Here is a 17,273-nt window from a genome sequence, read left to right as displayed (position 1 = left end):
TAGAGAAATGATACAGCCATTTCAAAAATAAAGACTACAAAATAATCATAATAACTGACAAATTAGGAATGTAGAAAATGGGTGGAGGTATAGATGAAATAATAATGATAGACTATTGATAATTGTTAAAGATCAGTTTGAGGCACATGGATGTTGTTATACTATTCTGTTTCTTAAATATAATAAAAAGCTTTTTAAAAGAAAAGAAAAACTTCCATGATGCAGCTGAAGCAGTAATTAAGGGGAAATTTCTATCCATCAGCGTTTATATTATAAAATAATGGAAGGTTAAAATCAACTAAGTTTCTAGTTCAAAACGAAAACTAGAAAAAAAACACCAGATTAAAACTAAAAATTTAACCTGGGGCTGGTGGCTCAAGCCTGTAATCCTTGCTATGTGGGAGGTTGAGATCAGAAGCAGTATGGGGACAGTCCAGGCAAAAAAAAGTTCATAAGACCCCATCTCAACCAATAGCTGGGCACGATAGTGTGTGCCTGTCATCTCAGAGATAGTGGAAAGTATAAAATAGGAGGCTTACAGTCCAGACCAGCCTGAGCAAAAGTGAGACCCTATCTCAAAAATAACCAGAGCAAAAAGGCTAGAGACATGGCTCAAATGATAGAGCACCTATGTAGCAAGTGCCACCAAAAAAAAAAAAAAATCTAAGAAATTAGAAGGAAGAAATAATAAGAATACAAGTCAAAAAATAGAAAGCAGACATACAACAGAGAAAAATTGACATCAAAATGTGACTTTTGAAAAAGATTAATAAAATTAATTATCCTCTACCAAAATGATCAAGAAAAAATGAGCCAACATAAATTATCAGTATCAGAAATGAAAAGGTGGACATAACATACCCTAAGGATACCTAAAAGATAGCATGAGAGCCAGACATGGTGGCACATACTTGTAATCCCAGATACATGGAAGGCAGAAACAAGAGAACTGAAGTTCAAGGCCGTCAAAGCAACAGTTATCATGAGACCCTAATCTGAAAAACAAGCTAAAGAGAAAGGTGTGAAGGTATGGCTCAAGTAGTAGAGTCTTGCGATCTGAACTCAATCCCAAGTATCTCAACAAAAATAAATGAATTTAAAAATAAAAGATAGCATGAGCATATATTGCATGACCTCTTGCCAGTAAGTTTGACAATGCATACAAAATGGACAGTTTCCTTTAAAGCCATAACTTACCAAACGTGCATAAGGAGAATGAGAAATTTTGAATAATCCAGTATCTATCAAATTAAATCTGTATTTAAATTTCTACATAAAGAAGATAACAATGGTAATCTATTAAAGAGATTTAAGCAGAGGAATGACAAGATCATATTCAGTAAGTACTCTGATTGCAATGTGTAGAATGGATTTGAGAGTAATTAAAGTGGATACTGAGAGAGTAGTTAAAAGACAATTGCCAGTGGTTGCCAGAGGTTGGGCGAAAAGGTATGAATAGGTGCACCACAGAGGATTTTTAAGGTAGTGAAAGCATTTTATATGACACTATAATGGTGAATATATGTCATTATACATTTGTCAAAAACCTCTAGAATGTTCAACACCAAGATTGAACCCTAATGTAAATTACGACCTTTGAGTGATAATGATATGTCAATGCAAATTGGTTGTAACAAATTGTCACACTGGCCAGGTATGCTGATGCACACTTGTAATACCAGCACTGTAGAAGTAGAAGCAAGAGGATCATAAACTAGAGGCCATGTTGGGCTACATAGTATGATCCTGTCTCAAAGACACAAAAAACAAATAAATATGCCACTCTCTTACTAATGGAGAAAACTTGAATATAGAGGAAGGGCAAGAGGTATGTGGGAAGTCTCTGTACTTTCTGCTTAATTTTGCTTTGAACCTAAAACTTTCCTTTAAAAAATATATTAAAAGAAATGACGATTGTGGTAGCTCTAGTGGAAGATGATCATAGCCTGAACCAGGATGATAATAATAAAAATATGTAGAGAGAAGGGCATTGGAGGACTAAGGGGGATGGAGAAGCTTTAAAGTAGGGATTGTAGAAAGTGAGCTGGGCAATGAAGTGTAATGGACTTATAAGACAATGTCAAGGAACATTTTAATATAAGAAACCATTAATTTATAGTGGAAACAACATACCTTGTTGCATGACTTTCTACCACAGTATTTGACTTTTCAAGTGCAGGCACAATTAAACTTTGGAGTTGAGATCATACAGAACTGGAGTTTTGCAAATGTGTTTGACCAAAAAGACATAAACAAGAATGTGTTCAAATAAGGGATTGTGGAATCTGAGTTGGACAATAAAGTAAGTAAAAGAAGGGCTTTGGGGGTAGGAGAAAGTAGAGGTCAATAGACTAGAAAACCTGACATAGTCAAATATAGATAGAGCTGTAGAAAAAGAGGTCCTAGTAGAGTATAATGTTTGAATTTATGATTTTGGAGGTGAAACAATTTCAGTAGCAAAGGCCCAAGATATAATTGTTCATTGAAGTAGAATGGAAGAGAAGACTATTAGAGATGGTATAATATGGAACTAAATAGCCAAGGTATTTGGATATGTCCATAGACATTGATGTCACCAGTATAATGGCAGGTCTTGGAGTACAAAGAAAGATCATGAGCCAGATCCCAAAATATGCAGCAAAGGAGGAGTAGTGAATGGGAGAAAAAAAGTCAGAGGGTGTGAACACAGGAGTAGATGACAGCAATAGGCCATGGAGAGAGTGCTGGAACAGAATCACATTAACCTCAAAACCTTGTGCATGTGCACATGTGTACTTGTGTGTGTGTGTGTGTGTGTGTGTGTGTGTGTGTGTGTGTGTGTGTGTGTGAAGGGAAAGGAATCATTGTATCAGTTTAGGAAGCATCATCAGTGAGCACCATGTGATTTTGAGCTACTGAAGTATAATGACAGCCACCACTGGAGAAGAAATGGCTATGGGGAAGATTGCATCCTCATTGAGGCTCTAAACTGACCCCAAATGTTTTTCCACAAGGCAAACACTTCATTTTCACAGCAAATGTAATTCCCTCCTCTTCATATTCTTCAGAAAGAACCGCAAAGAATGGAGAATTTCATAGAAAGAGATCCAGCCTATTCTTGGTACATCTTTAGAGGAGTACAGGGCGTATGCCAATCAGTTCCAGATGATGGGAAAGAACATGAGATTAGGAGACACAGCCCAATTTTCTTGAGTACATGTTAGGATCTTAAAAGATGTTGAAACTTATCAGTTCTTTGGCTTTCCAACTCCTGTTTGCCCTTTAAAAACATATATCCCATTATTCTTTGTTTTCTTATATCAAGATCTTCTTTCTAGTGTGGTCCCTAGTACCCAGTCTCAATATTTGAAGATCATGAATAAGCATAAGAAGTCAAGGCAGTGGTGAGCTCACAGTGATAGTATGGACAGATCCACCTTGTATTTAATAACAGCATAGGAAGGAAATAGGGTGAATAGAAGAAAACATATGGTGAATTATGGAAAATTCTGGCCTCTCTAGGGCTGAGTGATCATCGACTTGACATGCTTCACAAGTCAGTAAAGATAATATGTAGGAGGATCCAAAATGGCGACTGGGACACAGACGCAGACTGCGTGAGCTCCGTGAATCAGGGACCTTCCTGAGATACTGGATACACACTTGGCTGAGGTAAAGCACAAGGGAGAGCTGAAACTTTGGCATCCTGAGCCCCTAGCCCATGGAAGGCTTCTCCATGCCACCATATATTGAAAGAACAGGAGGGCCACCACTGCCACACTGCAGCTGTCCATCCGCCCGCCTGCCCACCAGGCCTCCACCCCACAGGCCTGCCAACTGCCAGCTCCAAACGTAATTGGGAGACCTTCAGCAGACCAAACAGAATACTTTCCTGCTGGAGCCACACTTGGGAAAAAAAAGAAAAGAAGAAGAAACAAAACTCCGAATCCCTGAACCCCAAGCCTGTAAAAAGCTTTTCCACACCATGTTACACTGAGAAAACAGGAGGGCTACAGCACCGCCAGATGCAGGCTCCAAGCATGCTTGGGAGACGCAGAACAACAGGTGAGCAAATAAGCAGACAAACAGGACTGGATGCTAAAGGAGTAACACCAGAACTCATAAGACTGAAATTTTACTGTTCCTGAACTGGGAATTTTTTTTTCTTTTCTTTAAGTGTGTGCTTCTCTTGTTTGCTGTTTGATTGTCCACCATCTCTCTCTGTTGATTGCTTTGGTTCTCCATTTTTTCTTTCTTTTTCTTTTTCTTTTTTCTCTTTCTTTCTTGGTTTTGTTTACTATTGTAAGTTAGCTAATATTAAATTACACATAGACCAGGGACAGAAGCACTACCAAGTAGAATGATGGGAAGATGAAAGGGATGGAAGCTATTCTCCCCCCAAAAATAAATTAGTACAGGATACAGAGGGAAATGAGGAAAACAGATACTCAGATTCAGACTCCAACAAAACAAAGATAAACTATACCAAGGAACCCAACAAAGCCCACAAAAACACTCTGAAAGAAGAAATCCTGCGAGTAATCAATGAGAATTTCAGAGAGATGTTACTAGACATGGTCAACAAAAATGTACAGGAGGCACTCAAGAAATTCCAAGACAACAAAAATATGAGAATATGAGAAAACACAAAAACAAACAAATGAACTCATAGGAGCCCTAAATAAACACAAAAACAAATAAATGAACTCATAGGAGCCCTAAATAAACACCAAAGTGAAACAGAGAACACCATAAATAGAGAGATAAATGAATTAAGGACAAAAATTGACAATATTAAACAGGAAGTAACCCATGATATAGAAAACCTCAGAAAAAAGAATGAAAGAGAAATACAAAACAAAATGGAAGGCCACTCCAGCAGACTACAACAACCAGAAAATAGAATCTCAGAACTTGAAGATGAAATGGAAATTAAAGGAAAAACTGAAGAACTATTAGTCAGACAACTCAAGACCCATGAAAGGAATATGCAAGAACTCACCGACTCCATCAAAAGACCAAACCTGAGAATCATGGGCATTGAAGAAGGAAAGAGGTACAAGCAAAAGGAATTCTTAATATATTCAACAAAATAATAACAGAAAATTTCCCAAATCTAGAGAAAATTATGTCCATTTAAGTATAGGAAGCCTCCAGGACACCAAACAGACTTGACCAAAATAGAACTACCCCACAACATATTATTATTATTAAAACAATAAGCACAGAGAGTAACATGGCCAAAGTAGACTTCAAACTTACATTGATCAAATGAGATAAAGGACACTCCATACTAATAAAAGGGGAAATACACCAAAAGGAAATAACAATTATCGACCTATATGCACCCAATGTCAATGCACCCAATTTCATCGACCATACTCTGAAGGACCGAAAAACATATATAGACTCCAACACAGTGGTAGGGGGAGACTTTAATATGGCCTTATCACCAATAGATAGGTCATCCAAACAAAAAATCAATAAAGAAATTCTAGAACTAAATCACAGCATAGATCAAATGGACCTAGCTGATGTCTACAGAATATTTCATCCAACTTCTGCACAATATACATTCTTCTCAACAGCTCATGGAACCTTCTCCAAAATTGATCATATCTCAGGACACAAAGCAAGCCTCAGAAAATATAAGAAAACAGAAATAATCCCAGGCATTCTATCTGATCACAATGCATTAAAACTAGAAATCAACAACAAAAACAACAGTAAAAAACATGCAAACAATTGGAAGCTGAACACATTGCTCAATGATCAATGGGTCATTGATGAAATAAAACAGGAAATTAAAAGGTTCCTGGAAATTAATGGAAAATGAAAACACAGCCTACCAGAACCTATGGGACACAGCAAAGGTAGTCCTAAGAGGAAAGTTTATAGCCATGAGTGTGTATATTAAAAGGTCAGAAAGATCCCAAATCAATGACCTAATGCTACATCTCAAACTCCTAGAAAAACAAGAACAAGCAAATTCCAAAACAAGCAGAAGGAGAGAAATAATAAAAATAGGGGCTGAAATCAATGAAATAGAAACAAAAAAAACATACAAAGAATCAATGAAACTAAAAGCTGGTTCTTTGAAAAAATAAGTAAGATTGACAGACCCCTGGCAAACCTGACTGAAATGAGGAGAGAAAAAACCCAAATCAGTAAAATCAGAAATGCAAAAGGAGAGATAACAACAAACACCATGGAAATCCAGGAAATCATCAGAGACTACTTTGAGAACCTATATTCTAATAAATTTGAAAATCCTGAAGAAATGGACAGATCTCTAGATATTTATGACCATCCAAAACTGAACCAAGAGGATATTAATCACCTGAATAGATCTATAACAGAAAATGAAATTGAAGCAGCAATAAAGAGTCCAGGATGGATTCTCAGCTGAATTCTATCAGACGTTTAAAGAAGAACTAATACCAACCCTCCTTAAACTGTTCCACAAAATAGAAATGGAGAGAACACTGCCTAACTCATTTTATGAAGCCAATATTACTCTCATCCCCAAACAAGAAAAAGATACCTCAAAAAAGGAGAACTATAGGCCAATTTCCTTAATGAACGTCAATGCAAAAATCCTCAATAAAATAATGGTAAACCAAATCCAACAACACATCAGAAAGATCATCCACCATGACCAAATCAGCTTCATCCCAGAAATGCAGGGGTGGTTCAACATACACAAATCTATAAATGTAATATAGCACATTAATAGAAGCAAAGACATAAACCACTTGATTATCTCAATAGATGCAGAAAAAGCCTTCGACAAGATCCAACACCACTTCATAATAAAAGCTCTAAGAAAACTAGGAATAGAAGGAATGTCCCTCAACATTGTAAAGGCTATATATGACAAACCTACAGCCAATATCATACTTAACAGTGAAAAACTGAAACCATTTCCCCTAAAATCAGGAAAGAGACAAGGATGCCCACTATCCCCACTCCTATTCAACAAAGTCCTGGAATTCCTAGCTAGAGCAATTAGGCAAGAAGAAGAAATAAAAGGAATACAAATAGGTAAAGAAACTGTCAAAATATCCCTATTTGCAGATGATATGATCCTATACCTTAAAGACCCAAAAAATTCTACCCAAAAACTCCTAGACACCATCAACAACTATAGCAAGTGGCAGGGTACAAAATCAACTTACAAAAATCATTAGCTTTTCTATACACAAACAACAAACAAGTCGAGAAGGAATATATGGAAACAATTTCATTTACAATAGCCTCAAATAAAATCAAATACCTAGGAATAAACTTAACAAAGGATGTGAATGACCCCTACGAGGAGAACTACAAACCCTTGAAGAAAGAGATCTAGGAAAACTACAGAAGATGGAAAGATCTCCCGTGCTCATGGATTGGTAGAATCAACATTGTAAAAATGGCTATACTTCCAAAAGCAATCTACATGTTTAACGAAATTCCCATCAAAATCCAAATAACAGTCACCACAGAGATTGAAAAATCTACCCTAAAATTAATTTGAAAACAAAAGAGACTGCGAATAGCCAAGGCAATACTCAGCAAAACCAGCAATGATGGAGGTATCACAATACCCAACTTCAAACTATATTACAAAGCAATAGCAATAAAAACAGCATGGTACTGGCACAAAAATAGACATGAAGACCAGTAGAACAGAATAGAGGACCCGGATATGAATCCACACAACTATATCCACCTTATTTTTGACAAAGACACCAAAAATATACGATGGAGAAAAGACAGCCTCTTCAACAAATGTTGCTGGGAAAAGTCGTTATACATCTGCAAAAAACTGAAACTAGATCCATGTTTATCACCCTGTACTAGTATCAACTCAAAATGGATCAAGGACCTTAACATCAGACCTGAAACTCTGAAGTTAGTACAGGAAGGAGCAGGAAGCACTCTGGAAGTAATAGGTATAGGCAAGGACTTCCTCAATAGAACCCCAGCAGCTCAGCAACTAAGAGAAAGGATGGACAAATGGGACTTCATAAAATTAAAAACTTCTGCACAACAAAAGAAATGGTCTCTAAACTGAAAAGACCACCCACAGAGTGAGAGAAAATATTTGCCGGCTATACATCAGACAAAGGACTGATAACCAGAATATACAGGGAACTTAAGAAACTAAACTCTTCCAAAATCAATGAACCATTCAAGAAATGGGCAACTGAACTAAACAGAACTTTCTCAAAAGAAGAAATGCAAATGGCCAAAAGCACATGAAAAAATGCTCACCATCTCTAGCCATAAAGGAAATGCAAATCAAAACAACACTAAGATTCCACCTCACCCATTAGAATAGCCGTCATCAAAAACACCACCACCACCAAGTGTTGGTGAGGATGTGGGAAGAAAGGAACCCTTGTACACTGCTGGTGGGAATGCTAGCTAGTGCAACCACTCTGGAAAAAAATTTGGAGGCTTTTTAAAAATCTAAACATAGATCTGCCATATGATCCAGCAATCCCACTCCTGGGGATATACCCAAAGGAATGCGACATAGGTTACTCCAGGGGCACCTGCACACCCATGTTTATTGCAGCGCTATTCACAATAGCCAAGTTATGGAAACAACCAAGATGCCCCACTACTGACGAATGGATTAAGAAAATATGGGATTTATGCACAATGGAATTTTACTCAGCCATGAAGAAGAATGAAATCTTATCATTTGCAAGTAAATGGATAGAACTGGAGAACATCATTCTGAGCAAGGTTAGCCAGGCTCAGAAGACCAAACATCATATGTTCTCCTTCATATGCAGACGTTAGATCTAGCACAAATACAGCAATGTTGTTGGACTTGGGTCACATGACAAGGGGAGAGCACATAAGGGAGATATGGGGATAGGTAGAAAAACCAAAACATGAAAGTGTTTGATGTCCCCACTCCAGAGGAACTAATACAGAACCCTTAAAGTGACAAAGGTCAACACAAGAAGGGGATCAGGAACCAGTGTAAAGATCAGTTAGAGATGAATCAACTTGGGTTGTAACATATTTGTACATGGAAGCGATGCTAGGAATTTCTCTGTATAGCTATCCTTAACTCAAGTAGCAAAAACGCTTTGTCTTTCTTATTATGCTTATGTCTTCTCTTCAACAAAATGAGAGATAAGGACAGAACAGGTTCTGTCTGGAAGTGAGGGGGCGGGTGGGGGGGAGAGGGTAGGGGCAGGGGGCGGGGGCAGAAATGACCCAAACAATGTATGCACATGTGAATAAATGAATAAAAAAAAGAAAAATTTCAAAGAAAGAAAAAAAAGATATTATATAAAAAGATGTCATGAGGATAACAGGAGGCAATTTTCTTTTTGTTAAAGAGGGAAAGAGAATTTTAGAGAGTGAACAAAACTGAAACACTTTGTATCTGTTTAGAAGATAATATTAAAGCCCAATGCAATATAAACTTTGAACAATAGGGGAGCAGAGTGATAGATAAAGTAAGTAAAAGAAGGGTTAATCTGATTAAAGCATGATATGTACATGTCTGAGATGCCAAGATGAAATCCCCATGAACAATCAATATACACTTTAAAATGAAAGACAGGAAAGTAAAACACATCTGTCTAGGGGTGGGTACCACTAGGAAGAGGGAGAGCAAAACGAGAAGGTGAGGGAAGGCAAATATGGTGGATGTATTTTGTATTCGTGTATGAAAATAGAACAATGAAACCTTCTGAAATTGTTCTAAGAAGGAGGAGGGGTGATGAGGGAGAATGACGGGGGATCTAATTAAGATATATAATAAGCACATATGTAAATGTCACAATGTATCCCCCATGTACACCTATTATATGCTAATAAATTTTCAAAACTTGAAAAAGGAAGGAACTTACAAATATAAAAATGGAAAATTTAATTAGAGGTATTAATATGAACTTATGGCTTTAAGTAGATTATAGATGGATACTATATATCCTAACCAACTGAATAACATAAAACCTACACATACATCCTGATACACAAAAAATAAATAAAAGACTCTTCTTTATAATAAAATACTAACCAATAAACATAGAAAGAATGTTGGTATTAGAAAATCATAAATGGAGGTTGACAACATATACTGGCAAGGATGTGGGGGGAAAAAGGAACCTTCATGAACTACTGGTAGGAATATAAATTAGTGTAGCCATTATGGAAATGAGAATGGAGATTTCTCCAAAAAACTAAAAATAAATTTACCATATGATCCTGCTATACCATACCTGGACACTTATCTGAAGGAATGTAAGTCAGCATTCAACAGAGACATGTGCACACCCATGTTTATGATAGCATTATTCACAATAGCCAAGTAATGGAATCATCTTAGGTGCCCATCAACAGATGAACATATAAAGAAAATGTAGTACATATACACAATGGAGTACTATTCATCCATAAAGAAGAATGAAATTATGTCATTTGGAGGAAAATGGGTGGAGAGATCATCATGTTAAGCGAGATAAGCCAAGCTCAAAAAGCCAAATATCACATGTTTTTACTCATATGCAGAATTGAGACCTAAAATAATAATAACAATAATACAGGGGTGTTGGGGGGAACCAGCAGGTGAGAGGAGGGGAAAAGAAGAGGGTGACAGGGGATGGTGAATATTATAGAAGTATATTATATATAAATAAAAAAAGCATAAGGAAACTCACCAAAATCTGTTCAAAAAAGAGGGGTGAGGGAGGAGGGTGGTTAAGAAAGAGTAAGATAGATAGGGTGAATTTGATCAAAATAAGTTATATGTATGTTACAAATACCACAGTGAAACCCCTTTTTACAATTAATTTACTCTAGTAATTTTTTTTAAAAGAAAGAGTAAAAGAAGGGGTGATATGATCAAAGTACACTATATGCACATATGGAAGTATCACAATAAAACTCCTTGCTTTGTACAATTAATATATGCTAATAAAATAATTTTAAAATGAATTTGAAAAAACAACAAATGGAGGCAAAAATTAGCAAGTAAAACAGTGAAGAAGAGCAGGCTATTTGCATAGACTCAAAGTATCTCCCCACAAATTTATTTATGAATTATAATGGGAAAGAAGCAGTAGCTCTCTAGTGAAGAAACATGGTAGGTACAACCTTGACCAAATAATCAAAATAAACATCATCAATAATAAGTTGATTAACATTGTGCAGCTCCTGATAGAGTACACTGAAAAGGGCATACCATCACTTCTGTAGTATTCTGCCTGAAGATGTATAACTTAAATCTAACCATGAGGAACATCAGGCAAACCCAGACTGAGGAACACTCTACCAAATAACTGACCAGAATTCTTCAGAATAGTAAGGTAAAGAAAAAGAAGTATGAGAAACTGTTTCAGATTAAAGGCATTAAAGAGAAATGACAACCACATACAACATGTGAAACTAGATTGGAAATTGACATGGGGGAAAATTACCTGTATTATATTAAAACTGTCAGTTGATAAAATTAGAATACAGACAGTAGTTTAGTCAACAGTGTTACCTGATTTTAATCATTATACTCTAAATTAAGTACAAATAGAATGGTTTTTTGTGTTAGCAAATATACACTAAAGTACTTAGAGGTAAAAGAGCACAGTGTCTACAGTGTACTTTCAAATCATTCAGAATATATAAATAGATAATGAAAACATCTGGACAAAATGTAAGCAATTGTGAAATCTGTAAGGAATATGCAGAAGTTCCTTGAATTTTTTTGGAGCAGTACCAGGGTTTGAACTCAGGGCCTTGCACTTGAGCCACAAGCCCAGCCCTTTTTGCTTTAGTCACTTTTAAGATAAGGGCTTGAGTTATGCCCCATGCCAGCCTGGAGTAAGATCCTATTTATGCTTCCCACATAGCTGGGATGACAGTCATTTGCCACAGCACTCAGGTTTTTATTGACTCAGATGGGGTCTTGAGGACTTTTTTCCCAGGTTGTCCTGGATTACGATCCTCCTATTTATGTTTCCTGTGCCGTTGAGATGGCAAGTGTGAACCACCATGCCCAGATATTGGTTGAGATTTGCAAACTTTTTGCCTAGGCTTGCCTCAAACCACAATTTTTCTGATCTCCATCTCCCAAGTAGCTAGGATTACAGATGTGAGCCATTATACCCAACTCCTTGAAATATTCTTGAGGGTTTTCTTTAAGTTTGAAATCATACCAAAATGAAAACTCACCACTCCCCAAAAAAGATGTCATGGTCACACTCCACCTTGGATCAATACCTATCTTTTTATTCCCAAACTTCTAGTTTATCAGCTTCCCCAGGTTTGGCCCTGTCTTGTTTCCATACTTTTTATACAGCTTTCTGTTTGACATCCTGGACCATCAAACGACTGGGATATTGCCTACTTTAGGTTCATCTGGTCCTCCTTCTGGACTCATTTCTCATTATTTTCCCTTCAGCTCCAGGCACCAAAATCACATGGAAGGGAAATACCAAATCATAATGTCTCATTCACCTAGGACACATCCTGTTCACCTATGGGCCACATTTCTTCTGTTTCCATTGTTTTCTCACTTATACAGTGTTCTCAATGTATAAGTGCCTCATTCAGACCTGTTGGGATGGTTTGAAATTGCCTGCTTCCTAAATGTGGAGGAATATATGATTACATTCTAAAAGCGCACTTGCAAGCATCTGAAGGAACCTAAGGCAATATTCACAAAGTTCAAGGATGAGCCAAGAGTGTAAATGGTTTGGAAGAATCACCCATCTTATCTATAGGCTGCTTCCTTAAGTATAAAGCATTCAAGGACTCTTTGAACATAATTAGTAGAGTTAGAGGAATAACCATTTTTAAACAGCAATTAGCAAGTAGCTGTTCCAGGTCTGAAAAATGGGGATTTGGATGATACATTTAATTATATTTAATTATGATACATTTAATTGATAGTAATCATAATAGCTATCATTTTATGCAGAATCTATGTGCCAAGAGATAAGCAAGACGCTTTATATATATTGTCTCTTTTAATTCTTATTCCCACCTTGGAAAGAAGGAAGGAAAAAGTAAACATTAATATGTTCTTTTTACAAATAAGAAAATTAAAGCTCAGGAAGTTTGGGTGACTTCCCCAGGTTAATATATAGCTCTTAAGCAGTAGAACTGTGATTTCACTCCTTCATGTTTCTTTGATTCCAGGACCTGTAATTTTGCCACTGTGTCACATGATCATAACAAGCCTGTTTCCCTGCCCTTGTTTATGAAGGGAGCTTCCTAGCCAGCTGGTATTAATTACTTTGGAGAAGGGACTGAATTTAGTAGGAATGTATATAGATGAGGATTTCTCATACCATTTCAAACACATCACTTGCGCTTGATTTGATGGACTTAATGTCTCCAAAATCTCCAGGAGGGATCTTTTTCAGCCACACCCAATCACCCTGGAAATCAAAAGAAGAAAACAGTGATGAGACTTAGTTCCCTGCAGTTTTAAAGCAATGTCCCTTCTACAGCTCAAACAGACTTTTCCCTCCTTTCCCACCCTCCAACCCATGCAAATTCTGTATTCTGAGCTACAATGAGGTCACACAGAGAAAAAGTTAAAAATGCCAATTAACTCAAGATGTAAACAGCTACAGGTATGCAGAGCCCCTCAAAAGGAAGGGCAATACTCTCTGAAATGCCTCCCTTAACTAAGTGCAGAAAGTTTTAGGTCATTTCACTTCTTCATAGCTAAGTGATGTGGCACCGGGTTTTCTGGGATTAATGGTGATGGTTGGTGGTAGCAATTCCCACTGCCTTGAGGCGTCTGTGGCAAGAGATATAGGGGCAGGAGATGTAGTGCAGCAAATGTTTCCTGAATTTTCTTTGGTCCATTTTTCTCCTGTGGCACAGGTCTTTGAGGAGGAAAGGGCTCTTATGTTTTCATCATAAACTGGTTTAAATGTAGATTAAACATTTTTATTTCAATGCAAAAATAGACTACTATAGTAATAAAGTAGACCCTTTCAAAAGTCTGTTTCCAACTTTTTCATTCAAATTTTTTTTAATTTTACATGTTTATAGAGTATCATGTGATGATTTGATGTATATATACAATATATAATATCCAAATCCAGGTAATTAGCCTTTCTTCTTGACTTTTGAGATATAAAATCGCTATTTCTAAGGCTACTGTCAAGTCAAAAACAATTATTTCATGGACTTCACTTTAACACCAGTGCCTGACAGATAATTTTCTTCTACATGCATAGCCTCAAGGATTCATCAGTCATCAAGCCTTATTTAGTTCTGTCCAACCCAAAACTTTTAAAGAGAAATATAAATATAGATTTCCTTTTCTCTGTAATAATTTTTATGCCTTATATTTGCACAATGCTCTATTTTTCAAAGTGCCTTCCCATCTATTACCTATAGCCTGGAGATTCCATTTCAGGTTGTACCAGCTTGTCATCAAGTAGAGATAATAAAGCAGAGAGCTCTGTACAATCAAATTCTGAAAATAAGAGAGGGTAACCCTCTCTTATTAAGGAATATATCCAGCTGTAGCAGTGCATCTGGAAACTTGCCAGAAGTAAAGGCTAATGGGAGCTGCAGGCCACTGAGTAACTAGACTGCACTTTGTGTTAACAGCATCTTCCAGTCAAAAAGCTCAACGCCCTTTAAACAGGGAAGAGCTTCAAGAGACCTTCAGCAGCTGGACAAACCTCATGAGCCAAGCTCATTGCCACTGATCCTGGATCAGTGTCTGTCTGGAGCAGAATGATCAAAGCATTTGAGTCAGCAATTCTCCAAGAGTGCCCCTGGACCAGCTTCATCACTGTCACCTGGGAACAGTTAAAAAGGTCAGTCTTCAAGTCCTACCCAACATTTATGGAATCAGAAATTGCAGGGATAGGGCTAGCAACCTGGGTTTCATCAAGCACTCCTTGTGACTTTGATATGTGTTCAAGTTTGAATCCCAGTGTTTCAGCCTTCCCCCTTGCCTCATCAGTGTGGGACTCTTACCGCATACCCTCTTTTACCTTACATGAAGCTTTTCCTATCAAACTCTGCTCTCAGAATTGAGGAGGGACTGACCCAAACTTTACATTTTACCCTTTACAGAGATCAGAGGCTAAGTCTTGAGCCAGAAGAATAAAAATTTTGCTAGGATTTTACAAAATCAGCAATGTGTGGGATATCCTGGTGAACAAAAAAGTCTTCCCACCACCTTTGCAACTATGTTACTAGACCTACAGTCACAACTAAGAGTTGGCATCTTAGTGCTAATTAGAAAAGGGTGTTTTCTTTCCAGCATAAAAATTATTTCAATATATCATTGTGCAGCCCTGTGATATTAGGCAGCAGACTTGACTGCATACATGCATGCATGTTCCTCACTCAACTTTACTCATACACCCTCTAGACACGAAAGAGCGTATTCCACTAGCAGCAGGATATTCTGCACAGCACCAACCTCTGGCCACCAAGGAAAGACTCTTTGTACGTTTAGAGTCAGGCTATAGTGGCGGAAGTTGGAAGCTGGACTTGAGGCTCCAAGAATAGTAAGCAGGAGAGAGAGAAAACTTCTGGGGCATAGTCTAATGCATATCAAGTTTCACATGTAATTACCGGTGACTTTGTATGTGCATAGTTAGACATGCTGGTATACACTTAGATGTTAGAAGGCTCTACATGCCACCCTGTACCAGACCTAGGCTGGGAGGCCAGAATCTCTGTTCTTTCTCCTGCACAACTCTTACTTAAGTTAGTATATATCTTCACTGTAAATCAAGCCCTCTTAAATATGATGCCTTTGTGCAGCACACAACTGAAACATCAGTACTAGCAGCCCTGACTGCCTTACACCTGGTATCTGATACCTTCTTTCTGGAGTTTGCTGTACTGCAGGCAGGAGTTGATCTTCTTTCTGGATTATTAACTGCCACAAATAGTATGAATATTTTTTTCCTGCCAATTCACTAAAAGTGAGAGCTGGGAAAGGTCTCATATTTTGATAAGGAAACTGAGGCCTCAAAAGACTGCCATACTTAAATTCAGAAGATGAAGCAGTAAAAGACCCAGAACTGAACCAAGGTCTTTCATCTCTTACTTTATTCCTCTTTCCCCTTAATGTGTTTCCTTTTGTTTGGGAAATCTGTGTACATATTTTTTTAAGTTCTCACAAACTTTGTAAACAAGTTTTTATTGAGTCTGTGTGTATCCTACCTCATGAATAATAAGGAAAAAGGAGGAAATGGTTTGGTTTTATCTTCACCACACATGCACTATTTGTTTTGTTTTGTTCTTTTCAGAGACTGATAAAAAACTTCACTCATCACTCACTTTTTAATTAAGAGGAAGAAACATCAAACTATCCACTATGGTTTCAGAAGTAATTTAAAGTCCATCAGGTTTGTACTAAGGCCATGGTGGATAAACTAAGTCGGAGAACAAGGTATAGACTGGCTCTGCTTCAAACTCAAGGGTGAGTGCCACAGCCACTTCATCAGCCTGAACTTCAGTTTGCCCACCTTTAGAGCTGGACTAGGTCCTTGTCTAAGATGCATTTTAAGAAGATTTTAAGATGAAACAGAGAAGATAGTTGGTGGGAGTGATAGGGGCAGAGAGAGATCTGTAAGTGATATAGAAAGTGGGGGGACAGTAAAAGGCTCTGAGAAGGGGAGATAATGGGGAGAGAGAGAAAGGTGAAGCAAAAAGGAAAACAGAGAGAGAGGTTGAGAGGCCACGAGGCCAAAGGAATCAGAAAATGAACAGCGAAGATGAATTTAGTGGGTTCTTCCCAAGTATATCAGGATTACAGTGCTTCTCACCCCACCTACAATCTCCTAGACTATGGTACTGGAGCAGGTCATGACACGTCCCCCACTGCATCTGACATCACAGTGCTTTCAGCAAATCTGGATTTCCTTTCCATATTTTGAAGATTATCTATGAAAGAAGGGCTGATTTTACATTTCAGTTCTGAAAGTTATGCATCTGTATATACAATAAAAGGGTGAATTTATGTCCGTGTAGTACAATGGTATGGTACTTTTCCTAGAAAAACCTGTCTTTTTGCTGTTGAGTGTCTGCTACCCCTAACATTATCTCACATGTTATCTGGAACTTCCAGAATTTCCAAAAGCAATTCTTATGAAAATTTGATTTATTTTAAACAGAATCTAGATAAAGTCTTCCTAATAGAGGACCATTTAAGAAGACACACTGGACTTCTTTATTTGATCTATTGATTCAGTTGACTTATGCTCCCTCCCAAAGTCTTCCTTAGCCCTAGCCAGGAAGTTTTCTAGTTTAATCTGTCTTCATTTACACCTTGCTCTCAGCTTAATCTTGACTCC

At 37.4% G+C, this 17,273-nt stretch overlaps 1 protein-coding gene across 1 annotated transcript in view; it reads right to left on the bottom strand.

Annotated features, from left to right (window-relative positions):
• The window catches only part of Gucy2f (guanylate cyclase 2F, retinal), a 103,000-nt gene that overhangs the window by 48,916 nt on the left and 36,811 nt on the right, over positions 1-17,273 (bottom strand). Inside the window, exon 7 of the mRNA XM_074062464.1 lies at positions 13,281-13,370. Coding sequence (XP_073918565.1) covers positions 13,281-13,370 — 90 coding nt within the window. The remainder of the gene's footprint in view (positions 1-13,280; positions 13,371-17,273) is intronic.

Source organism: Castor canadensis, chromosome X (assembly GCF_047511655.1).
Source record: "Castor canadensis chromosome X, mCasCan1.hap1v2, whole genome shotgun sequence".
NCBI lineage: Eukaryota > Metazoa > Chordata > Mammalia > Rodentia > Castoridae > Castor > Castor canadensis.
The sequence above is the reverse complement of the archived record's forward strand: the minus strand, read 5'-3'. Positions and strand labels throughout refer to the sequence as shown.